Source organism: Ananas comosus, linkage group 13 (assembly GCF_001540865.1).
Source record: "Ananas comosus cultivar F153 linkage group 13, ASM154086v1, whole genome shotgun sequence".
Classification (NCBI taxonomy): Eukaryota; Viridiplantae; Streptophyta; class Magnoliopsida; order Poales; family Bromeliaceae; genus Ananas; species Ananas comosus.
In genome coordinates this window covers 6,627,681-6,654,306 of record NC_033633.1, presented here as the reverse complement: position 1 = coordinate 6,654,306, position 26,626 = coordinate 6,627,681, and the positions used below count along the sequence as shown (strand labels likewise).

The 26,626-nt window shown below is 39.9% G+C and overlaps 3 protein-coding genes across 4 annotated transcripts in view; 2 read left to right on the top strand and 1 right to left on the bottom strand.

Moving 5' to 3' along the window:
• The window catches only part of LOC109719355 (chloroplast stem-loop binding protein of 41 kDa a, chloroplastic), a 55,709-nt gene that overhangs the window by 8,804 nt on the left and 20,279 nt on the right, over positions 1–26,626 (bottom strand). The window contains exon 3 of the mRNA XM_020245977.1: positions 10,771–10,873. Coding sequence (XP_020101566.1) covers positions 10,771–10,873 — 103 coding nt within the window. The remainder of the gene's footprint in view (positions 1–10,770; positions 10,874–26,626) is intronic.
• Positions 3,115–4,576, top strand: LOC109719356. The gene is made up of 2 exons (XM_020245978.1): positions 3,115–4,197; positions 4,434–4,576. Exons 1-2 carry the CDS (start codon positions 3,153–3,155, stop codon positions 4,469–4,471), a joined length of 1,083 nt encoding a protein of 360 aa, XP_020101567.1. The 5' UTR covers positions 3,115–3,152; the 3' UTR covers positions 4,472–4,576.
• On the top strand, positions 19,724–26,598 carry LOC109719354 (protein Brevis radix-like 1). 2 transcript variants are annotated; one of them, XM_020245975.1, is made up of 7 exons: positions 19,724–20,522; positions 20,712–20,795; positions 21,876–22,059; positions 24,301–24,746; positions 24,952–25,084; positions 25,632–26,110; positions 26,201–26,598. In XM_020245975.1, exons 3-7 carry the CDS (start codon positions 21,958–21,960, stop codon positions 26,277–26,279), a joined length of 1,239 nt encoding a protein of 412 aa, XP_020101564.1. In that variant the 5' UTR covers positions 19,724–20,522; positions 20,712–20,795; positions 21,876–21,957; the 3' UTR covers positions 26,280–26,598. The 2 variants fall into 2 exon arrangements, with proteins under 2 accessions (XP_020101564.1, XP_020101565.1); XM_020245976.1 differs by lacking the exon at positions 21,876–22,059.

Genomic DNA, 26,626 nt, shown 5'->3' with positions numbered 1-26,626 from the left:
AATGCATAGCCATCATCCACCATAAATCTCACCTTTTTCTATAGGTGTCTTTTCTTTTGGTTTTCTATTTTCCCAGTACTGCTACAGTACTATCACTACAGTACTGCTACAGTATCATTGCTACAATGCCAACGCTACAATACCAGCCCTACAGTACTGGTGCTACAGTGCCTCTGCTACAGTGCCTCTGCTACAGTATTTCAGCCTTTCTGTGATTCCTCTTTGCTCCTCTAGTGCCGCTCGGACTGTCCTTGTAACACACTGGACCTTTGCAAATTACGAGGTTCGAGTGTTTGGATGTATTTCGAGCTTTTCCACACTTGGTGGAGGGTTGTAGAATGTTTTTCGACCTAAAAAGTTCGAAAACTGGAATTCTGGACAGTCCTGAGAGTTTTTACTCTCGGGGACCGGTCCCTGAAAGGAGAGACCGGTCCCCCAGTGAGCAGTGTTGCGACAGCCTCGGGGCAACCGGTCCCTGGCGGGCGAGACCGGTCCCCGAGCGCCCCTTCGCAGTGAGAGACCGGTCCCGCGCAGGGAGAGACCGATTCCCGAACGATGGTTTTTCGGGTTCGCAGCGAGAGACCGGTCCCTGCTGGGGAGAGACCGGTCCCTCTGGGCGAAAACTGCCCAGTTCGGGCTGATGTAAATTTGAATTTTTGAGGGGCCTCTCCGGATTTTGTTACACTAGATGGGCTTATTAGCCATTTCCTCCTCTTCCCTCTCCCATTTTCTCATTCTCACCCCCCTCCCTACACCTTCTAGAGAGAGAAGAAGGAGAAGAAGGAGGAGAAGAAGAAGAGGAGCTTGCTTGAGGGAGCTTGGAGCTCAACCCCTTTCTCTCATTTCCACCCTTGCAAGGCTTAGAGCTTGCTTGTAGAGCTTGGTGGAGGACCAATCTTCAACCCTAGAAGATTTGGAGCTTGCTTCGAGGCATCTTGGGAGGTTAGTACTTGGATTCTACCCTTTGATGCTTGATTTGGTGGGTTTTACCATTTGGAACCCTAGAATGGGTATTATGGTTGATTTTTGGGGCTTTTTGATTTAGGGCTTTTGAGGCTAGATTGATTGGATTAGAACCTTCCTTGGGCTTGGATTGGAAGGGATTTAGCTCTCTTTTGGAGCTTGAGAGAGATTTCCTACACATTAGGTGAGTTTTAGCCCTTTTGCTAAGTTTGTTAAAGTTTGATCTTATAGTTGATCGTACTGCTCGTGTATCTCTTCGCTCGATACTTTTAGGGTATTTTGAGACTCGTGGACAACTTCGTTCGGCGAATCGAGGGAGCACGCGACGGTTCGATGGGTTTGACCTAGCCACACAATGAGAAATTCTCATTTGTGATGAATTAAGTATCATTAATTGGAAAAGTATGCATAATCATGTTAGATATATTTATTGTGAATTTTAGGATGCTTAATATGTCTATGTTATGTGTAATGAAAGTTCAGACCTCCATGTAGTAGAGAACTAACATGTGGTACTCGCATATGTTTGGCATCCTATTGAGACTTGGAATTATAAATCCCATTGTGAAAATGAGCATCTTTTGCATGCAGTTAAAGTTATTCCTATATTGAACTTGAGGGTTCTTAGTAGGCCATAAAGAGGCTCGGGGACTTGTGCTATTTGTGAATAATTGGGCTAATGTCATGAAGGGGCATCGAGCTCGGGTCATGTGTGAACCTAGTGGATAGTGCCATTGAGAGAGTTGGATATACTTGTTCATTAAAATGTCTATGTGTCATAAAGGGGCACAAGACTAGTAGTATTGAAACTTCATGTTGTGACTTAAACTAGATCTTCGGAATGCTAGTGACTATACCATGTTAGAGACATGAGGATTGGGTACTTAAGACTTGGACTATGCTTGCTTGCCATTTGTGCTCATTCGCACATACTTGTGAGGGTCGCTCCCTACAAGCCGGCACTCCGGAGTTAGCCTATGCGACTTATGTTCGCTCGTGCGGTATTGAGAAGCCTACGGGGTCGAGTGGGACAAACACATTCCAAGAGTAGGGATGTTGGGCTACCACAGGCACTTAGGCGGCACAAGCTGGACTACCTTTGGTAAGTCCTCAAATTGGAAATGGAAATCGACACAGGGTTGAGAATGAATAATCACTACTAGATAGGATTAGTAGTTGGATTACTATGACGTACTTATAGCATAGTATTGAGATAGGTATTATACTTGATAGTCCTATTTATTGCATCATAGTATACTCATTACCATGATAGAGCATATCCTTCGTACATTGTCATAGTAGATCATGTTACCTACTTGTTCGCTATGTTGGGATATAGTATTCATGCTTGGACATACTTCATTTGAATGTAGTAGATGTACAACCATTTGACATCTTGCTTATGTGCAACATAGTAGTTTAGCATTTTACTTTGCTTTCTTAAATGCAAACCGTTTCTTTTATTATCATTCTCATTATTGCTTATAGTACTTACCCGTTCCTTTTGGGGCCTAGTGGTGCACTGAGCTGAGGTCAGTAATTGCCCACTGGGAACTATAAATTATAGTTTTCACGCCCCCTGTTTTCTGTTTTCTTTCAGAGCCTTCCACGCCGGGAGAGGCTAGGGACCGTGGGAAGGACGTCGCTTCGAGTTAACCCTTCAGAGAGAGACGAGCTTAGGTGGTCTACCTCTCGACGTATTTTCTTTAATTTTTGCGAGAGGTTGAGGGTTTCACCAGTGTACTAGAGACCACCATTTTTGCACTTTTGAGACTGATAGTGTACTACTTATGGTTTCTTTTATTGTCTAGCCTTACTTCTTTACTTTGGTGTAGATGATAGAACTTTACTCGCTCTGATATCATTAGTTGCTAGTTATTTTACATCTTTCTATTTATTCTACCTCTTGCTTTACTTTCGCTTCTTATTGTAGACGCCTTATATGTGTAGACATATGGCGGGTCTGGGTACGCTACCGGGAGGGCCTCCGCCGGTCCCGGGGCGTGACAGTCCTACTGTTGGTTGCTCGTATCGCTCGGTTCTTTCCTTGGTGCGGTCGATCTTATTTGGTGATAAGTGGTTCCTCTCATGTTGGTAGAATTTAGGTTCTTTTTTTATTCACATCCGCTACATTCCGATTTATCTTTCTTTCTTATCTAGTAGTGGATCCTTATCTTAAGGTAGTAAACATGTCTTCTTCTACCTCAAATTTGCCAATTGTTAATATCAAAACTCTCATACCACTAGAACTCACCGATTCTACATATCTTGTGTGGAAACAAGTCTTTCTTAATGTTCTAGAAAGTTTTGATGTTACAAAACATGTGGACGGAACTAGTGTTGTGCCTTCTCAGACTATCGATACTGCTGATAAGAAGGAGGTTATAAATCCTGAATATGTGAGTTGGAAAAAGAACGATACTACTATACTTTCATGGATTAATGCCACTTTATCTCTTAGCATATTACATATGGTTGTTTCTAGCTCACCTAAAACTGCATATGATGCTTGGAGAATTATTGAGGCATATTTTCTTGATAAGACTGCTTCCACGGCTTTTTCTCTAAAATCTGAATTGCGGAGCATCAAGAAAGGCTCAATGAGCATGAGTGATTACATGCAAAAGATCAAGACGATTGGTAATGCTCTTCAGGCGATTGGTGAAATCGAGTCAGACCATAATTTGGTCATGACTGTTCTTCTAGGGCTACCTGAGGAATATCGAGGTTTTGTTAGTGCTCTAAACACACACAGAAATAAGCCAACTTTTGAACAACTTCGTCCACTCTTGATGCAAGAAGAAACAGAAGTTCAGCGTCGCACTAGTGTGACTACGTCCTCTGCTATTCCCACTATTGACAGTGAAGCTCTTTATGCCAATCGTGGACGTGGTAATCGTGGAGGCCGTGGAGGTAGATATCGTGGAGGCCGAGGACAACGTGGTAGACACTATTCTGGTCGTGGATCTCCTGAAATCTACCCACAGTCTCAACCTAATTATCCTCAACAATCTTACACTCCAAATCAACAACCATATATTCCGAAGTCCGGCATACAATGTCAGATATGTGGAAAGTTCAATCATTCTGCTCTTCAGTGCAGACAACGCTTCAATCATTCTTTCGCTGCTGATGAAGTTCCTCAGACCTTTGCTGCTATGAACCTTCACGAACCCGGTGAGGAAGTCTGGTATCCGGATACCGGAGCATCAAATCATATAACCGCAAACTCTGGTATTCTCTCATCTTCTAAACCTTATAGTGGGCATGAAAAAATTCTTGTTGGTAATGGAAATTTACTTGATATTACTCAGACAGGTGAAACTCAATTGAATACATCTTCTAACTCTTTTGCTCTAAAAAATGTTCTTGTTGTTCCTACTATTAAGAGAAATTTACTTTCAGTGCGTAAATTCTGTCAAGATAATAATTCTCTTTTTGAATTTGACTCTACTGGTTTCTCTGTGAAGGACAAGGAAACAGGGAAGGAGCTTCTTCGATGTCCTAGCTCGGGAACATCACTTTATCCAATTTCTTCTAGACTTGCAAGTGTAGGGAATAAGCAACAACTAGCTCTTATTGCATCTAGATTTAGTGGAGATGTCTGGCATAGACGGTTAGGTCATCCTAGTCTTCCTGTTCTTTCTACATTTATTAAAAATAATAAAATTGTTTCTGATTCTGCACTGAAATTATCTGTCTGCAATGCTTGTAATATGGGAAAACATGTTAAACTCTCATTTCATGATTCAGAATCTCAATCTGCTTTTCCTTTTCATATTGTTCATTCTGATGTTTGGCAATCACCTGTGCCCTCGGTTTCTGGATACAAATATTATGTTATTTTTATCGACGATTATTCTAGATTTTCCTGGCTTTATCTTTTAAAATTTAAACATGAAGTTTTTGACAAATTTTTCGAGTTCAAGAAGATGGTTGAAAATATATTTCATAGCTCAATAAAAATTTTTCAATCTGACAATGGTACGGAATTTGTAAATGACAAGTTTTCTAGTTTTTGCTCACAAAATGGAATTATTCACCGATTTTCTTGTCCTTACACTCCTCAACAAAATGGCCTTGCTGAGAGAAAACATAGGCATTTATCTAACATTGTTAGAAGTCTACTATTCCAAGCTGGCTTGCCTCCTCGTTTTTGGGCTGAGGCCATTCAAACTGCTGTTTTTCTTGTAAATCGACTTCCGTCTCTTACTGTTTTAAATGGGCGGTCACCATATGACATTCTCCATGGTTGTGCTTCTCCTGACTTGCAACTTATCAGAGTCTTTGGATGTTTGTGTTATCCCGATGTTCAGGACATTGCAGATCACAAGCTCTCTCCCCGATCACTTCCTTGTATTTTCTTGGGTCTTTCTGACAAACATAAGGGCTTTCGCTGCCTCTATCCGAGCACTGGTAAAGTTTTTATTTCTCGCCATGTTACTTTTGTTGAAATTGTTTTTCCTTACTCTTGTCTGTCCAAATTTTCTTCCTCATCTTCCCCCACTACCTCAAATTTTCAAATGTTTCAACATTTTCTTTCTAATCCTCCCTTATTGGGCGAAAGTCCTTCCTCTCTTGATGTCATCTCTGGTTTTTCCTTCACACGCCTTTCTCCGGATGTTGGTTCAAATGCATCTGTTTCACCATCTGAGACTGTATCGACTTTTCCTTCCACCTTGAAAGCTAGGGCATTTTTGGCCTTTTGTGCTTTTTTCGACCACCCAAAGCCTCCCCAAACCTCCGAAAAGAGAGCACAGCAATCCCTGACCCTTGTTGATTGCTATGCTCAACTCGGATCCTGTCGGAGAGGCTCTGTTTTGCTGCAATGCCATCGTCGCTCCCGGTGCACCTACTTCACAACATTTGATGTCACTCCGGCGCCCTCCTTGACCGTTGTTCGTGCTCCGGACAGCGAGCATGGTGTCCGCAACGTCGAGACCTATCCGATGATGCTCTTGCATCGTCCTGGAGGCAGATGGTTGTAGGTAACGACCCTAAACACCTCGATTACACATATTTTGTGAATATTGGAATGTTTAGGGGTTTATTTGCAAATATAGTTGTGTGGGCTGCCGTGGGCAGAACGTGGTCACTGTGTGTGACCCTCTGGACCAGTCGTCCAAGTTTCGAAGCCCTCGTGAAAATGAAAAGGAGGGTTTCAGAGCGTTCTCGGCAAAATCGCCAGTGGAACGCGGTTTCGCGTCGCAATGGGTTTCCAACTGCATGATTGCCCCAAAAATCATCACATAGCCTTGTTGGTTGGCTGCCGTGGGCCCCTTGTGTGTTCGGAGGTGACCGGAGAGCAACGGAGGCTTCCGGTGCCAAAAGTGGACACTTCTGGAAGTCCGGTGGTAATTGGTTGATCGATGATGATCAAGTCGACCTAGAGGCTTGTGTTTGCTGTTCGGACACCCAAATAGGTGTGTTTTGGGACAGCAGGTGACTCCCGGTGTGAGTTGGTGCATTTAGGGATGTTTCGTGGATCCCGGGGGCATATCGGTGCGTTTTTGGGATTCTCGGCGAGTTTGGGGATCGGTTTTGGGAAATCAATTCCACGAGTGACTTGGAGTTTGTGAGCGATGTGTTGTGAGTCTATAGGATTGGACCCTAACTCGGTGGATCTATCGTAGGTCCGGTCGACGATTCTACTCACCTCGGGAGCTAGGTGCGACTGTTGACACAGGTGGGTACTTCGATCCGAAGTTGATTCAGCGGCTCATGCGCGGTAACTTCTTACCTTTTCCTCTTTTTGATTGCATAGCTCATCATGATTTCATGCTCAGTATTTTGCACACTACTTGATGCTCATTGGTCAACTCTACGGTTGTTTCGTTTTGTAGTATCATGATTGATCTAGTGGTAGAAACCCCAGTGATTGATTATCATTGCATGATTTCGTCATTGATGACATTTCGTACTTGGTGACACGGTTATATAGACCTGATAGGTCAATGACATGGAGACACTCCTTTGGGAGTATTAGACCGGACTTGGTCGGATATGGTTGTGGATTATTCTATCGACTTGTTGTCGTTGTTGGCCATTGAGCATATTGCATTGATCGCCATAACTCATGTACATTTCACGTACACCAGCAGTTTGATCAATCGCAAGAGAATGTTCTTCTCCAAAAAAGTGGTCGTACATCCGACCCATGAGCTCACCGGTCCTTTGTTAGGTTATATGTTAGGGAGACCTCAGCGGTCCTTTGCTCGGGTCACATCCCTAATAGAGTAGGAGTGGCATAGCCTGAGGTCTTTAGACCAATATGGCAGGTGATTGGGTATATTTGAGATATCTATTCCGGTTGATGCATAGTTGTCTTGTTGTTTCGTATCATGATAGCGATTACTCATATTATCATTTACAGTTGTTTCATTATAATTATTACTGCTACTATACATGTATGTCTGTTGACTATTATTGTTCTTTACCTTACTACCTTATCTTGCAGTAGTAGTATCCTTGGTGGTTATGGATAGCTGTTATTTCATTGTCGCTGTACCTAATTTACTTATCCTTATCCTCGTTTATCCTTTCCATTTGTCGGTGTGTACAGCTCAGCTTCGTCGGCTTGCGATACCCACTAGGAGGGGAAGACTTGTTTACATGTTCTCATCCCGCACTATTTTTCAGGTGACATAGGTAATGAGGATCAAGACGGAGCGTTAGGACGATACAAGATAGCGTGAGATAGAGATCCCGACCTTACGATTTCAGTTCTGATTTGGTGCTTATTGTGTACATAAGATAGTGTAGCTTACCCCCTATACCTATTAGTAGTTGTTCTTATGTGGTTCAGTTGATGGTTTTATTCGCAGATTCTTGGATGACGTATTTATGAGTTTTGGTTGCTCATGGTTTTTGGAATATTCGTCGTTTTCGCAAATAATGGATTTCTACCCCTCATGGTAGCTTGTTTACTTTAAAACAAAGGTTCCCATGCGAGAAATGGTTTTCAAAGTGGTTTTTGGATTTTTCATGGATTTTCGAAAAACTAGAGTTTCAAGGTAAATCCTTCGGGTGGGAGGCACTTCTAACTAATAGGAATGAATGCGAAACTTGAGAAATGATAATCTCTATGAATCGTGAATGTTGTTAGCGTGAGTGGTATGCCTTGGTTGTCATTTCTACTATGTGCTACGTCGTGCAAATACAGGGAAGACGCTGTCCATTTGAACAGAGAATTTTGTGTATTTGTGGCGGGTCTGTTGCACGTCTTTGGGGTTAAAAAAACAATTATACGTTTTCCACTGGTTTTCCTTAAAAAGAAATGGCAAAAGGACCCCAGGGTGTGACACATAGGGGGAGAAAGAAGTCAGTGAGAAAGAGAAGAAAGCAGATGCAAGTCAGAGAAAAGAAAAAGATAAAGAGAAGGGTTGGCAGGTCTATGCTCGAAAAGGAGGAAGAGATAAGGCCATTCTACATCTATCACCCGATCAAGAGCCAACATCGAATCCAATTTTAGTTTCACAGTCTTCCTCAATTCATGGTCAGTCACCTTCTCCACATCATTCTAATTCTAATAATGAATTTGTTGTCGATGATCTTGATATTCCTACTCATGGTGAGTCACCTTCTCCATCATTCTAATTCTAATAATGAATCTGTTGTCGATGATCTTGATATTCCTATTGCTTTGAGGAAGTGTGTTTAGGACCACTACTAGTAGATATTCTATTTCTAATTTTGTTTCTTACAATTCTCTGTCACATTCCTATAAAACTTTTCTATCATCTTCATCCTCTGTGCCTATCCCTCAAAATTGGAAAGAAGTTTTAATAGATCCAAAGTGGAAGAAGGCCATGATTGAGGAAATGAAGACTTTAACCAAAAAAATAATACTTGGGAATTGATTACACCCTGCTGGGAAGAGACCTGTCGATTGCAAATAGGTACTTAGCGTAAAATATAAGATCGATGGAACTATTGAAAGGCATAAGGAAAAATTAGTTGCAATAGTTTTTACTCAAATGTATGGAATTAATTATCAAGAAACTTTTGCACCAGTGGTGAAATTGAACTCCATTCGAATTCTTTTATCTTGTGCTGCTAATTTTGGATAGGACCTACAACATATTGATGTCAAAAATGCATTCTTACATGGAGATTTGAAGGAAGAAGTATATATGGATATTCCTCCTGGTTTTTCATCTCAAGAAATTGAAGGAAAAATGTGTAGACTAAAGAAATCACTATACAGCCTGAAACAGTCACCGAAGGCATGGTTTGATAGATTTAGTAAAGCTATGTTACTATTTGGATATAAGCAAAGTAATGTCGATCATACAATGTTTATTAAATATAAGGGTGACAAAAGTACTATTTTGATTGTCCATGTTGATGATATTATTGTAACAGGACATGATCCTCTTAAAGTGGAAAATTTGAAGAAGTACCTTGCTAGCGAATATGAAATAAAAGATCTTGGCAAACTCAGGTATTTTTTGGGAATTGAAGTGGCGAGGTCCGACAAAGGCATCTTCATATCTCAAAGGAAATATGTTAGATTTACTTCAAGAGACTAGAATGTTAGAGTGCAAACCAGAGACTCACCAACAGAGACTAACCACTGTTTAGGAAATTTGATCAGAGAAGTTATCAACAAAGAAAAGTATCGAAGGCTTATCGGAAAATTGATCTATCTTTCCCACACTTGACCTGATATTGCATATGCTCAGTGTTCTAGGTCAATATATGAATGATCCTAGATCCCGGTGTCTTAAGTCAATATATGAATGATCCTAGATCACCACATTTGCAGGCTGCTTATTGTATATTGAGGTATTTCAAATCTTCCCCGGGTCGAGGGTTGTTGTTCTCTAGAAATGGCCATTCATAGATGCTGATTGGGCAAGGTCCCTAGACGATAAACGGTCGACTTCAGGATACTGCACCTTTGTAGGCGGAAATTTGGTCATTTGGCATAGCAAGAAGCAAACAGTTGTTGCTAGATCAAGTGTTGAAGCAAAATATACAGCTATGTCTCATGGAGTATGTGAGCTTTTATGGCTCAAAATGTTTATGCGCGAAATTGGAATAGAAGGAAAAGGACCATTGATGCTATATTGTGATAATAAAGCTGAAATTAACATCGGTCACAATCTTGTATGAAATGATCGAACAAAGCATATTGAGGTTGATAGAAACTTTATTAAGGAAAAGCTAGATAAGGGAATTATTTGCATGCCATTTGTCAAGTCTAAAGATTAAGTGGCAGATATTCTCACAAAAGGGCTCAATAGTGTTATGTTTAAAATTTTGTCTACAAGATGGGCATGAGAAATATCTATGCTCCATCTTGAGGGTGAGTGTTGAGTTGGGACTCTATTTTATTTTGTTGCTTTTTTTGGGCCATTGTGTGTGTGTGTGTGTGTATATATTAATGAAAACGGGATTAGGGCTTGAGAAGCCAACAATCCCTAGTTTTATCTTCTCCTAACCTTCATCGCACCATGTTAAATTTAGAAATATTTAAATACCATTCTTTACCAGCTTAAGCTTTTAGAGAATAACGGTTGTTTCATATTATTTAACATGTTCATTTGTAGACAAACTTACCCAGTTTACCTAATTTTGATACGAAAAGTATGTGATTGCCTAATTGCATATTTTAATAATTTACTAGAGACTTTAGGTTTGGAACATATTCACCGTGTGTATAGTGTAGGCATAATTTTCATTGAATCTTTTGCTGAAAGAAAGGAGGGACTGGGAGCTCCATCATAAAAACACTAAGGCAAACACAGGGGAAAAAAAGGAAGGAATAAAAAAAGACAAAAAAAAACAAATTATATCACATACCCCTTCAACATGAGGAACCTCATCACTGGTCTTGTAAATTCCCGCACTGCTAATGAACAGAAATTGACTGACATTGGCAGATTTTGCCCAATCTGCCACTGGCCTGCATTTCATAATTGATATTAGAACAGTAGTTCTAATGCTGATAGCAAGCAGAGCATAAACCTTTTGACTTAACGGTATCTGTTTAAATACTGATGCTTAAAGACAAAATTAAAGCAAACTTGAATTTACATAATGAATTACTTGGCTCACACCTATACATATATTGCAAATGCTAAGTATTGAATATTTGTTGGAAGTTATATGCTTAAAAGTCCAAAACTTCTCCTGTCATGTGTATTACTTTTCAGAACCATGATCTGTAGTAATAAGTAGTTACCAAGATGAACTCTTCACACTGAAATTGAAGAAATGTAATGGACCAAGAGAAAAAGAAGAGAACAATAGGAACAAGATTTGATTAATTGGTTCTATCTGGTGATGTTTGATGTCATGAGGATCCTTTATCTATCCCAGAACACTGTCGAATATAACACAATTAAAATACTGTTCTAAGTAGATTAGTTTTTAGGGGCAAACAGCATCAAAGTCTGTATGAGAAAGCCAGTCTTTCACCATACATGTAACAAGTGATGTCCTGATTGTCTAACAAAACTGACTTTTCGAGACTAATTTTAGTATAAATTAAAACCTTCTTGCTCCTAGCAGACAAAATTCTCCAGCAAATCCTTACATCCCAAATTCTTTCGAGGTATTTGATCATTCTTTTGTTTCTCCAATCAGACCACTTACGGTAACAGCTATCTGGTAATTCGAGGTATTTGATCATTTGTTTGTTTCTCCAATCAGACCACTTACAGTAACAGCTATATGGTAAACCTTTAGGTATCGTTAGGTTCGGGGGATAAGCAAAAAGTGGCTATTCCACGGATAGGTATAAATTGAGGTATAAGCGAGGATTAGATTAATTTTGTGTTTGGATGAAAATTAGGTTATTCCTGAGAAAAAAAAAAAATTACGTTTGGTTAGGTAAGATGGAATAAAAATTAAAGTGGGTAGTTATAAATAAAAAATAATGATATTACCCACTTATTATATTTGAATTTGAATTTTTAAATTCTAAATTTATAATTTGAAAATTAAAATTTTAACTTTTAAATTTTAAAATTTGAAATTAAAATTTTAAATTCAAAATCTCAAATTTTCAATTCAAAATTTTAAAATTTGAATTTCAAACTTTAAATTTAAGATCAAATTTAAATTTGAGAAATATAAAATATCAAATTTTAAATTTCAAATTTTTAAAATATTAAAATTTAAATTTAAAAGTTAAAATTTGGAATTTAAAATTATAAACTTTAATTTGAGATTACAAATTATAAATTTTAAAAATTTAAATTTAAATTTTAAATTTTAAATTGTTAAAATAAAAATAGGGGTGGGAACAATTAATAAAAATAATTTATCTAGATTTATAAATTTGATAAAAATAAATTTTTTAATAAATTTATAAATAATTAAACTTAAATTTAATAAAAATAATTTATTATAATATTTAAATATAATTTATTACAAAATTTATTACAATATTTAAATATAAATAATATGTATTAATATAGTACATTTAATAATTTTATAATAAAAATAATGTATTAGAATATATAACATATTATATTTATATAATTTAGTTTTAATTCAATTTATAATTTTAATTAAGTTTGAAATTAAGCATTGGAATAGCACTATTCCACCAAAATGGTGGAATAGCAAATCTCAAGCTATTCCGGAATAACCGGGAATAGCAAGGTTTGACCGGAATAAATTATACCGCTAAAAAATTATCTCGTTTGGCGGAATAGCGGGGATAACTTTCGTTTTCCCCACTTATCCTACAAACCAAACGGAGCCTTAGGATTTGTTCGAGAGCCTAGACATCTTGTTAAATAAGTCTCTTATTTACTCAAAAGCATTGTAGCAGTTGGTATGATTATACCGAGGATTTAGGTGCCATGGCATGAGGCCGTGCCGATTTGCATTGGTCATAAAAAAATATATGTGCCGACACGTAATGGCATGAAATATTTATTTTCTTTAGCAATAAAATATGTCAATTATTTGTTATGTAATTTTATCAACTTTTTTGAACTTTATTGAGAAAAATGCCGATATCTTGCTGGCACGACCAATGGGCACTTTAATCCTTGGATTAGACCTATACAATGCAATAATATATGCAGCCTAAGTCAATTTTTTCAGAATAAANTGGGGGCGGGGGGGTTAGGGTGGGTAGGTGTCTTACGATTTGAAAAATAATAAGAATAAGAATAAGAATAAGAAATGTCATTGCTCAGATCTGGCCTGACATGCATCCATGCATACCCGTGAACATGCCATTGTCTTTTTACTCTTCTATCAAACAGCTAAAAGATTCTCGGTTTTGCCCGGTCTATTTTAGGATTAATCCATGCCGTCAATTCCGACCCCGTAGGGATAAATTGCCTGGACCTGATCCGCAGCATCAGCCATGGACCACTTAATAATCTATCCTCCATGACTTTTTTTTTTTTTTTGGTTTTCTAAAATCATCACTATTTTCGAATTTTCGATAGACATTCACTCGGGGTAGAGTTGGTTTTAGAAGAAATTGGATGAAGATTGGATAGCCTGATTGTCCATATTCAATTTCGTGGATCAAGTATAGAAAATAATTTCTTAAGACTTTATATTGGCGCAGGTCAGTTTAAGATATCCCACTTGCGAAAAAAAACTTAGTGAGAAGCCGAGCCCAATGAAGCCTCATTGAGAAGTCATCGGTTCGAGACTACGTGTTAGTTTTGTCTCTATTCAAATATTATAATTTTTTTTTAAAAAAAATTTATAACAATACATTTTAGTATTAAAAAACACCCAACATATTTTAAGATTGAGAGAAAACTAACTGACAGTTGATTAGACCCCCCTAAGGAGGTGCCTCACTGAAGTTTTATCTTCATAAAGGAAAAATGTCAGGAGAGAACTCCCCAATGAAGCCTCATTGGCAAGTCCCGTTGGCTTGCTGCACAAGTTGTGCTCGGGCTAGTGTACTTGATTGTTTCCTTATTTGTATTTGGGCCATTATTGGTTTGTGGGGGCCCACACTTGCCTTGTCCGGCCCAAAAAATAACTGCGTACCGGCCCAAACCAACAGCCCATACACAATGCTCAATTCCTTATGTTGCTCTTTTATCCTGTTATAATTTTCTTTATTATTACTTACCTTTGTGTTTAGTTACGTGTAAATCTTAAGCAATAATGAGCTCTCTGCTATGTGATCTAGGTGGTCGCTAATCGCCGGGAGATTACCGGGCCGAACAGACAATGAAATAAAGAACCATTGGAATACTCACTTGAGCAAAAGGTCACTAACAATCGACGACCTAAACCTCAAGTTGAATCACAACCTTGGGCTTAGCCATATGCACCGCGATTCGAGCCAGGGCTTTGCAGCTGCCCAGCTGAGGGGCAATATCGCGGAATGGCTCACAACCAATGATTTCGAGCCGGCAAACCTGTCATCTGAGTTGCCCAAGTTCGAGTTCGATTTCGAAACGCTCTTTGACTTCATGCCGCGGACATGTGACAACCAGAACGTTGGCGGCGGCGGCGGCGGCGGCGGCAGCAGCAGCGAGCTAGGAGTGAAAGATTACGCCATCATAGGCCGCGATGGTTATATGATTAATGAAGATGATGGAGATGGATTTTTCAATCTAAACCATTTTGGTGATCCGCCGCAGATTGGTGCACTGGACCAGCTTACTAATTTTCAGGATTATGTGCTCTATTATTTAGAATAAATGTACGTACACTGTCCCTATTAAGCTAAACAATTTATTATATAAATGTATATCATAAAATTGCTTTTGTTTCTTTCTAATTCATCGGTGTAATTCACTTGTTCTAATCTTCAAAACCAGTTTGAATTGAGCAAAAGGACTATTTAAGTCCAGATGTAATTTTTTTTAAAGCAAGTTTTTGTTTGACTAAATGGCATAATATTTTAAAATAAAAAGAAAAATGCTGTTAGTCCAGAGGCAGTTATTCCATTTCGATAGCTTAGTATTGTTGGACTGAAAATTTCTCATTTTTCTTTTCTAACAGGAGATGAAAACAGTAATTACATGATTTTCATTTGAATAATTATAACATAGAAGTATCTTTTCGGGTAGAATTATTTAAGAACTCAAAAACATTTTTGTTTCTAGTAAAATATCTTCATCAGTTTAGTTTACTTTTATATAAGAAGAAAGAAAGCATGCATCAAATTAGAATTTTCTTTCTATTTTTCGGAGCTCGAATGTTTATTTTTAACCTCCTACTGTGCTTACTATGCCAAAAAATAAACTTTCAAATATAAAAGTCTTACTAGTATTTCAGAGATTAGATAAGCAGTTTGTGAAGGAAAAGCTAAATAGTCACTCACAAGTAACTGGTTAAAAGGGAGAAAAGGGTGAATTTATGGGGCATCGAACTATCCCTTTCTTGGGCACGAAGAACATTTCCAGGGGTGGAGGGGCAAACTTTTTATTTTTTTTTAGGCCCAAAATCCTACTCAGAGTAAGCTTATTTATCACGGTTGTGACACCGACAAGTGGGCCCCCAGGATGAGACAGAGCCCTTTAATTAAAAAAATAAAGAAAAGGCCGACCCGTCTGATTCGGCCACGTGGCAAAGCTGCTGGATGGATCGCAACCTTTACTTTCTTCAGTAATCCGCCTTTGCCTTCGCTTTCTTCGAAAACCTCGATTTGTCGCGCCGTTCAAAGCACTACTCTCGCCGTTAAGTCTCCGTCATTCCCAAATATTTAAGCAGCGCCGCCGCCACCACCAGCTACCTCCGGTAGCCACGCTCGTCCTTTCGGGAAACAAATTGCCTGGAACCGGTCCCCTATCTCAGCCAAGAAGAGACATGGCCATGTGAGGTCCCAAGTTGTGAAGGATTTCGTTGTTGGCGCCTGAAGTTTCAAGTTCGAATTCTAATTGATTCATATTTCTAATTAAATTTATTTTTTAAAGCATACTATCTTTCTCTCTCAAAAAAAAAAAGAAGAAAAGACATGGCCACAGTTCAACTACAACTACTGACTCATAAGCATTTGTTTGGTGTTGAAAGCTACTTAATATTTTGAGATAAATCCAATTGGTATTGAAAGAATATAAATAAATACTTAAATGGTGCGTAGGTATAATTAATTATTCATGTAAATAAATAAATATTTTTGTATGCGAAAGACTACATGCATATTTTTCACAAGCGATGTATATCTTACATCCTTAAATTTAAGAGTTGAGAAAATCTTTTTAAGTTTATGTTAAAAAAATATATATTTAAAAAGACAGGTAAATATAGATCACATAAATACTAGAACGCGAGATTTGTGACAATATGTAAGCGTATGGATAGTAATTGTCTTTTGCTGTAATATATTGGGCCAGGCAAAGACAAACACGGTTAATTGCATCTAATGGCTTAGAGTTTCGAAGTCTTGGGAAATCAGATTTAGAAAACTGGTCCATGATGGTCTAGGTCTAGGCAACAATTCCCCAAAACCCGTTACGGCCGTTAACAGGGAAACCCAACTCAAACAAAAAAAAGAAGAAGCCTGCGGAGTGTACGGTATTAATCGGGTTATGGTAGAGATTTTTATACTATGGAAATTGGCTTTGGCTTGAAATGCATCTCATGCTCTCTTTGGGATCGTAAAATTTTGCAAAATTCCTCCACCCCAAATACGGCACTATTTTTGAGGATCTTACAACAATTCTCGTTCTTTATTGTCGTTGTTTCCTTTCATAGTACGGTTCGAATTCTTTCCCGTGGCATCGCCTTACTTTAGAACAAGAATGGAGAGACGGCAAGCAAGACAAAGGTACGAAGATCCTACCTACAGCTTATGGAACAGCCTAATTATATATAGTGTGCGGAGGAACCGAATGAAATTAAGAGATGGAAAGGGATTACCTTAAGGTGTCTTTGGTTCGCACCATCTTTTTAAGATTTCTAATAATTCAATAAAAATAAAAAATAATGACAGTGTTTCACTAAGCATATTAAGTAATCTAGTTGATAATATTGAATTTATTTGGGCATGAGATTCATCCCAAAGTATTAATCTCATTCCCTTAAGGAATAGTAGGTATCCTTATATTAATAGATTGGGGTAATTATAATATGTCTAATTTCTTTCTTTTTCTCTACCCGCCGACTAATTGGTATTATTTTTCTTTACACTCTAATCTCATATCTTTCTCTAAACTTATCATTTTTTCTCTAAAATTCAACTATTTTTCTCTCTCTAAACTAAGCTTTCTCTCTCCCTCTTTTTCTAAAATCTCAACTCTCTCACTCCCTCTAATTTCGACTTTATTTCTCTTTCTATTTTTTTAATTATGCTCTCTCTCTCTAACCTATGCTCTCTATCCCTTTTTAAAAAAAATATATTGAAATTTTTTATAGCATTATCTAAAAATAATTAAAAAAATAAATAAATAAATTGTATATTTTTTATAATCTTAAATAATATGACCGTACGAACCGATCACATAAATATCATATTCTTAGTAATAAGATGAATAAGAATAAAATTTTTAGACATCTTTTTATTCCTAGAAATCTTTTGTAATGCGAACCCGACGCGCCCTAAAAAATAGTAAATGTGACACAACATTCAAACCTGCACATAATTGACTAAAAATGATACGGTCTCTTAAGTTGACGGATATTAATCAGATAAAGTACAACTATGAAAATAATTAAGCGTGTTACTCATTGACAGTCTGAGATGACACGCATTCGTATTATATGCTCAAAATCTTTGACATATATATTAAAACTGTTTGGGCCATTCCTTTAAAAATCCACAGAGAGCTTCTAAATTGGATCAGCTAATTATTTGACATGCATATAAATGTACCATAGCATAGCATTACTCTTTTCCAATTGATGGAACCAAAATATGCAGCAAGACGGAGCCATCTTTTTCGTTTGTGTTTTTAAGTTGTTTTATTTTTTGTGTTTTTTTTTTGGATCTTTACGAAGTAAAATAGTGATAGCATTTTATCTTTTTCTACTTCTTCATTTTGATTTCAAAATGAAAAAGTATTTTGCACAACAAACAAATTTTAGCTGTTTGCGTATTTCAACACGGCACTTTCGTATTAGTTCTTTTTTGCTACTATAACTATTATTTTATTCATAAATTAAATTTTTATTTTCGTGAATTATAATTGCTAACCAATTAAACTACTTTACCCCCCTATATATATAAGCAAAATAAAATGGTGTAAAAATTGTAATCTATTATAGCATTACTCCTTTAGAACACATGGACTTAACAATTATGAAAGTTTCTGAACTTCATGCTAGATTATCAGGACCCACTTTTCTTCTTTAGCTTACCTTTTGGCTTTTGCCCTCTCCAACCAATAGGTCTCTTTAAGATAGCTTCCCAAGAGACTACGAACGATCAACATAATCAAGTGGTCAAGACAGATCAGGTATTCATTTATTGGCGATTTGAATTAAAGGAACACTTTGTTGGAGCTATGGTTGTACTTGCATATCGGACACTTGAAATTAATATGGTATGCTAAGTTATTTTCCCTTGTCTCCCTCCACTAAAATAGGGCGGAATTGTAGGAGTCACGTGCTAAAAAAAGAAAAAAAAACTCAACATCAAGAAGATTTCTTTGTTGGTTAATCAAGTTATTAACATCTAAAAATATTTTCGTTAAGAATGTTAGTTTTGTTAAGAATCTTAGTCCTCTATAAAATATCAAATGAAATGTTGATCAGCACGCATGGCATTATTGTGTGACCGACACTCTTTAATTAGTCTCCAACCAAATAATCTCGCATCAAACCCTCGACGGATGTTAGAAACCTCTGGACAAAAGTTTGCATCCTTGCTGACACACAGAAGAGAGTACAAGTTTTGTCTCTACTTTCGACCGTCTGGTGGGTTGTTTGAACCGAGAGAAACAACATCCTCTTCCGTGCTAAGTAAACTAATCCTTCCCGAGCTTTAGACCGTGTCAATCTGCTGATGGCCGATTGGAAAACGTAGTAGTAGTAGTAGTAGTAGTAGTAATAGTAGCAGTTGCTATAGTGGTGGTTATAGTACATGTAGTAGTAGTAGTAGCTCTTCCTTCTCCCGTACTTCGCTTTTTTCTAAACTTTGTTTTTTGTCTTATTCGTCTTTTGTTTTGTCTCATCCATCTTGTTCCATCCTTTGGAAGCCTTGGCTGCTTCCATTATATAAATCTAATTTATTTTTCTAATAAATGAAGCAGATAGTTCGCTATCTAATTCTCAAAAATATATATATATATATAGAAAACACCTATCAGCTGAAGTTTTTAGTTTGCGCCCGAGCCCTCTAGAAAATTTTATATTATTAATTATATACACAATTTTTTTCAAAATTATCAATTTAAATTTTTGGATTTAATAGGTTCGTCACAACTCACAACTTTTCTCTTTGGATCCCGGTTCTTATCTAGGTTTAGCGCAGGTATTTGAGTCTACTAGAGTCTATGGTTATAGTGCTGAATTTTTTAGTATAAATCAAACTCAATTGAACTTTCAAATCAATCCAGTAAACATCTCTTACGATGGTTTGAGGGCTAAGAGGGTAAAAAAAAAGTATAAAAAAAAATAAAAAAAAAAAAACAAACAATGCACTCTCGTATGAATAAAAGATCCCATTCAAATGGGGGTTAACTGTTGATCTGCACCGTCAAACTCTGAAGGGAGGATATGACAACTCGCGTCAACAAAGAAGAAGCACGTCAAATCTCGTGTTGCATTTCCTTAAGCAATTTATTACCCTCCGTACGCCTAGACATCCTAGCCGTCCAATTTCGCAGGATACCTCGCGATCGGTTTCCAACCCCGTGAGGTTCGCTCGACTAATCGGACGGTCGGGATCGAATAACGGAACTCGGCACTTGCGCGCATCCTCCGCTCCATGCGATCGAGACGTAGAAATCAATAGTGCCCCTGCGCCCCGTCGTCTCCGTACGCCCATCATTGGGGCCCACACAATCGAACGCTAGTGTCCGTCCGATGGGACCCATCGCAAGATTTGACCGCTCATCTCTGCGCTTCGCTCAGAGAACGAACGACTCAGATCGACTCCAAATCACTCCCTGCACCGAGTCGATCAAATCATCCGCAGACCACGCGAGGCATTGATCGGATCGCAGAGGAGGGGTCTACGGATTATGTGGCGGACGGTGGCTAAGCGAAAAAGCACTTCAACTGGTTCAGGAATGCGACGGAAAAGAAAACGGCCGTTAAGGAGGCTATAAGTAGGCGGTGAGGACGGAGAGGGGCGCCTTTAAGTATAGCTTGTGCTGCTAATTTGGGCTGTAACGTGAAAACCGAAGACGGGGAGAGCAGAGTTTCCGTTTTGGGGCCACGTTCGAACCCGCGCCGAATTCTCGTCGCGATTTGGATCCAATCCGCCGACTTGAAGAGCCGCATTCCACAGATCCCCTCGGATTTCCCCTTCCCCAATTCTCGCCGCGTGTCCACCTCCTCCCCTCTTTCTATCCCCCCATTTTAGTTGGAGTTACAAGTTAGAGAGAGAGAGAGAGAGAGAGAGAGAGCGGGGGGGGGAGAGGGTTATTATTTATAAGCGAGGTTAGGGTTCCGTCCCCGTCCATCCCATTCTGGTGAGTTCTTGGAGAGAGGAAGCGAAGATCAAAGAGGTAAGTTAGGTCGCATTTCGAATTCGATCGCATTTTGATCAGATCTGAGTATATCGTCGCTTTATTTCACCGATTCGGATATTTTGCTTCCTTTTTCTCCTCTGCTTCGTTGGGTGTGTTTTTGGAGATTTCGACATTTCTCGTCTCCTGTTCATGTGGTCTCTTTTCATTGATTCGGACAATTTTCAGGTACTTTGTGCAAGAATTTCGATATCCAAATGGAGGAATAGTTGAGCGTGGGAAAGCCAAATCTCGTGTCGGCGTGGAGCCGCGGTGAGTGCTCGTTTTTTATCCACTGATCAAAATTTACTCCTACTAGATTTAATTTAATAGAGATTATATAGGAGTTAATTAATTTGTCGGTTGTGAAATGAAACTCTCCGTGCTGCTGCGACACTGCAGCAGCGCCTCTGTGATGCGTTACCCATGCATATATATCTCTGCTGCCGCTGCTGCTGCTGCTGCTGTTCTCCTCTGGCGCAGCTCTAGCATGCAAGCGGTAGTAATAGTAATAGCTCATTAGGGGAGCAGGGGACAGAGAAGGAAAGAGAGAGAAAGAGATAATGGAAAAAGAGAGACCTACCTGTTTAGCCGATCCGCGCGATAGAGATTCCATTACCATAGGTCGGGAAGCACTGGGCCCCATTCCCCCACTCCATACCCCCCTCTCTCTCCATCCTCGGAGATCGCGCCGCAACTGTTTCCGAGGAGAGAGAGAGAGAGAGAGAGAGAGAGAGAGTGTGGGGGGCGTAAATCTCATACATGGGAGGTCTCCCAACAGAACCTTCTCTATCGCGTACCCAATATTTTACTCGGATCAATCTATTATATCTCATCTTATTCTATTTTGCAGTAGTAAGTACTATATTTATTTAAGGGGATGCTCCCTCGAAATATATTTCATTTTGTTATCTATAGACGTTGTAGTACGCTATAGCATTATCCGCTACCGTCCATCGCGATGGGTCCCATCGAATTAACGGTGGCTGTTTCCTCACTGGAGATGGGCCCGTGCGCGTACAGTGTGTCTTATGCTGTTCCTCTGCGAGGTGGTGAGCAGCGTCGAAATTCGGAAGCGGGAGATTTGTCTATTTCCTGGCGTCCTCCTCTGTCTCCTCTCCGTTTCCCGTTTCCCGTTTCCCGTTTCCCGTTCCCCCTCGTCTCCTCCGCTTAATTCGATTCCCCCCCACCCCTCCCCCAGTGTCCGGGAATTTTGGGACGGGATTGAAAGAAACTTTGTTTTCGGTCAGATGACCTAAATGCCCTATCGAATGGTTTTTGCGATCCTTTGGAGGAGAGGGTAAAGATGTAAATGTGGTCTCTTTTTTTTTTTCTTTTTTTTAATTGTTGCAGGGGCAGGATCGGAAAAGAAGAGAGAGAGAGAGAGATCAGGGATCGGGAGTAGGGATCAGGAATTGATCAATTGTAGGATAAGATGTTGGCCTGCATCGCGTGCACGAAAGAAGGCGGAGAGGACAGCGCGCGTGCTGCGGCGACGCCCAGTACCAAAGATGCCGTCAAATCCCTCACCACCCAGGCATGTTTTTATTATTATTATTTTATATTTATATATATATTCCTACACTCTTTAACTCACTACTAACTCGCTCACTAAATAGTCTTGCATGAGTAATTAATTAATTAATACTCTATATTTCTATTATATATATATATATATATATATATATATATATAAAATTAATGCTATCTATATATTCTGTACTAGAATATAAATTTTACATACATAACCACATTAACCTATTTGTCTTGTCATTTTTTTTAATTACTGAAATTTTAAAGATTTGTCAATTTTTGAATGCAGGAGTGGTTGAATTAATACACTTTATATAATACGGAGGTACGGATAGATAGCATTTTGTTATAGGTAATTATATTCTTGTTTCTATATAAGCGGAGATATTCATAATCGGGGGGTTTAAGGCTGACATGTGGGGGCCCACAAGTGGTGATGGGGGTCGAATCGTGCAGTGCGTTACCCGGAGGGATTGAAAACGACCGAGCTGATCAAAACCAAGAAGAACCTAACCTGACCTGACCAAGACCTGATCTGACCCCACCTCGCCAGTTTTACTTGCCCAATGCCCCAAACGTAGCCTGTTTTGCGACCTGTCCCCCTCCCCCGCCAGGCTAGCCCACTACTCTGTGTGCAGGGCCTGCTTTTGACATATATATATATATATATATATATATATATATATATATATATACACACACTCCGTGTACAGGGCCTGCTACACACACACACACATTTTAGTAGCGCATGACACACTTTACTATGTGGCATTTAAATTAGGTGATGTTATATGTATATATATATATATATAGAGAGAGAGAGAGAGAGCGAGCGCGCGCATTAACATCGATATGTCCTTTTCTTTATTAGGCATTTTTGAAGCAAACAGGATGCAGGCTAATAATAATAAACGAGAACATTAAATATGAAATAACTAAAAATATATTAAAAAAAAGGTGGAATGGGGATATGGGAAAAAGGTCGGTCAAGGGGGGGGAGAGGACGCAAGGAAGGTCCCTTTCTGTCATTCATATTCCACCTCGCGGTGAGGTTCGGAGAGGGGCGGATCTCTAGAAACGAGAGAGACAGAGAGAGAGAGAGAGACAGAGGCTTTTGGATGTTCGCCCCAAAAAGAGTGGGGATGGACTATGGATGATGGAGTATGAAGGGGGGACTGGAGTAGTACTCTATTTTTACTTTTGACCTTTTTTTTAATTTAATTTATTCTCTCGTCCTAAAGAAGCAGCTTATCGTGATTTGCTCTCTCTCTCTCTCTCTCTCTATTGAAGAGGGGCTTTTTGAAAAAGAGAGAGAGTGTGAGTAGGGTGGAGGATTAGTAGATGTGGGTGGAAAGAGATCCGTTGGATGTTGCAAAGGACACATCCACCCATCCCCACGAAAAGAATAAAGTGGCCCGGTCCATTCATTTAAGACACAAGTGGTCCTTCCTATGCAACTACTATGCTGCTATGCCCTATAAGAGTATACACAAATAGACCTGTCATGGGCTAGAAATCCAAGCCCAAATATAATATATATATATATATATATATATATATATATAAAATTTAATAATTAAATTTTTATGAATAGATATGGTGACTTGAGATTGACGCATCCTTGCTGTTTTACTGATTCCAGCACGCGCGTCGGTTGCGAAGCATTATGCCTTTTGCAATGCTTGGCATTTTGTCCATCTGTGGCGTGGTTTTCTACTAGATGACTTTTAACCAAATTGAATGGGGCTGGGCGGGGTTTCTTTTCTCCCCTAATCAGAGCAATTGATGCGAGCGTATAATTTGTAATCCATACGGAGAACAGTCGCATTGTTTTGCATTCACATTGTTCCGTGGGCATCAGTCACCACCTTTATTGCTTAAATTGCTTAAATGGGGGAGACATTGAGGGTAGGTCAAGCCGTAGTTGTCCCACCAAAAACGTTTATAATAATAATTTGCTGCTAGCTAGCCTAGTTGTGTCGACCCTAAACTGAGATTGAATCATCATTACTTGTTACGCTCATATAGCGTACTGGCTTAAGCTCATCTATTATATAATTAAGCCCTTAAGCAAGGCCTATATATATATATATATATATATATATATATATATATATATATATATATATAGTGTCGTCATCGTTAATTCTTAATTCAAAGTCAAAGTCTAAGTAAAAAATAATAAAACCCAAATTACGTGACGTGCTTCTGATCATGCATGCATTGGATTGGGAACTGATAACAGCTGAAGGATATGGTATTGAAGTTCTCCGGATCGCACCGCCAATGCAAAGGCGGCACGGCCGGGAGCTCGTCGTTCCGCTCCAAGAGCTTCCACAACCAGCGCCGCATCCACCGCAGCGGCTCCTACCCGGGCACCGACGAGGACGAGGGAGCCTTCTCCGACGCCGGAGGAGGGGGAGGGGGAGGGGGAGGGGGTGGGTACGCGTATAGCTCTAGCTCGACGCCGGCGTGGGACTTCACAAACGTCGGCGGAAGCGGCGGCGGCCGATGGGAGGATTCGAGGTATAGGACGCAGTGGGGCTCGGCTGCGGCCGCGGCGGAGGTGGTGGTGATGGAGGATGACGGATTGCCGAAGGAGTGGACCGCCCAGGTAGAGCCCGGCGTCCAGATCACCTTCGTCTCCCTCCCCGCCGGTGCCGGCAACGACCTCAAGCGTATCCGATTCAGGTTATTCTCCTTTTGCTTACTTGCATTTTTCTTCTTATTCTATATATATCCTCTGTAGTTGATACTACTGTCACTGGTAATCTGATGGGGGATGTCATATGTTGTATAATTATTTAGTAATAATAATTAATAATTACTCACGTACTAATTAATGTTATTGTTATTTTTTTGGGGAACCGAAAAAAAAAAAAAAACGAATATATAGCCGGGAGATGTTCAACAAGTGGCAGGCGCAGAGGTGGTGGGGGGAGAACTACGACCGCATCATGGAGCTCTACAACGTCCAGAGGTTCAGCCGCCAGGCTCTCCCAACTCCGCCCCGCTCCGACGACGGCGACGTACGTTCGTTCCCGTTCATTCACTATATATTTTGGAGCTTTACGCTGTGTAGCTTTAATTCCATCGTATCGTATTCGTTTTATTACTATATATAATAATAATAATAATAATAATGCCACTCCTGATATCTCTGGGCCCGCCCACTACACAAGGCCCAGCTAGCTCGCCTCTCACCATCCACGGCCCCGCACTATTGATTGACTGGTTGGACCCCCTTCGGCTAGATTTTAGCTAATAGTGATGCAAAAGGAATTATATAACCCCTGCTGGTACTGGCCTACTGGGACTCTGAAAAAAGAGTGGGGGGGTATTCTGAGGGACAGTGGTTGCTCCATCCAAATTAAATCCGAGCCCAGTGAGTCGATGATTCCCTTTGCATCTCGGTCTTGTGAGTCCCTCTTAGTAGCCCTATACCATTATTATATAGTAATAGTAGCAGCAACGGCACTTTAGTCTGATTAAAGCGCCGGCTTATTCATTAGAAACGCAAACTGCTTGTCTGATGCACTCAAGAGAGGCGTCTTTCTTTCTTCTTCGTTTTGGCAGAGGGAATCGTTCTACTCTCGGGTGGGCTCTACCAGAGGCAGCCCCGGGATGCCGACGCCTCCTCATCCTCTGCCTTCTGCGGGCAAAGAGCGGATGGTCTCTCGGAGCGCACACAGACATCCGCAGCCGCAGCCGCAGCCGCAGCCGCCAACTGCTTACGGCAAAGCAGCGTACTACTATCCGTCGACAGTGCCGGATCCTTCTGATCACATCTTCCCTCCTTTCCTCAACACCCTCCATGCTGGCATCGGTATTGGAGGAGGCGCCTCCGCCGCAGGCACTTCAGGTGTGAAGGTCGAGACGTCGTCGGTGGATGCTTCGAGAACCACCACGTCGTCTAGAGACGAAGCCTCGATCTCCATCAGCAACGCGAGCGAGCTGGAGGCGACAGAGTGGGTCGAGCAAGATGAGCCCGGCGTGTACATCACCATCAGGGAGTTGGCCGACGGCACTCGGGAGCTCCGTCGGGTCCGATTCAGGTAAATTTCTCATTCTCACGCAGCCAATGTTTGACAGCCTCCGTTAACCCAGTGTAGTAAATTGGTTGGTCGTACTTTGCATGTCTGCAGCCGGGAGAGGTTCGGAGAGATGCATGCCAAGGTGTGGTGGGAGGAGAACAGAGAGAGAATTCAGGCTCAGTACCTTTAGAAACAACAAAGCCCCCATCCTCGAGTCAGTATTTAACATACCATTCGAGACTAACCTTTTCTCTAGGAGCAAGATCACCAACAGTCATAAAGGAAATTGACAGAAAGATACCAAAAAAACCACCAAAAAAGAAAAAAACACAAGTCAGTAGAAAGCAGGAAGAGAGATTTTTGCCTCCCCTACCTCCCCTCCCCCTCTTGCATTTAGGAGCATATAGATGGATGGATGTTCTTTCCTTTTCCTTACCAGAGACAAGCGAGGAGCTCTGCTCGCTTTGTAATATGTTTTATGTCAAGGCTGAATTTGGTTTTCCGTCTTACATGGAGCCTATCTTTGTCCCAACGAAA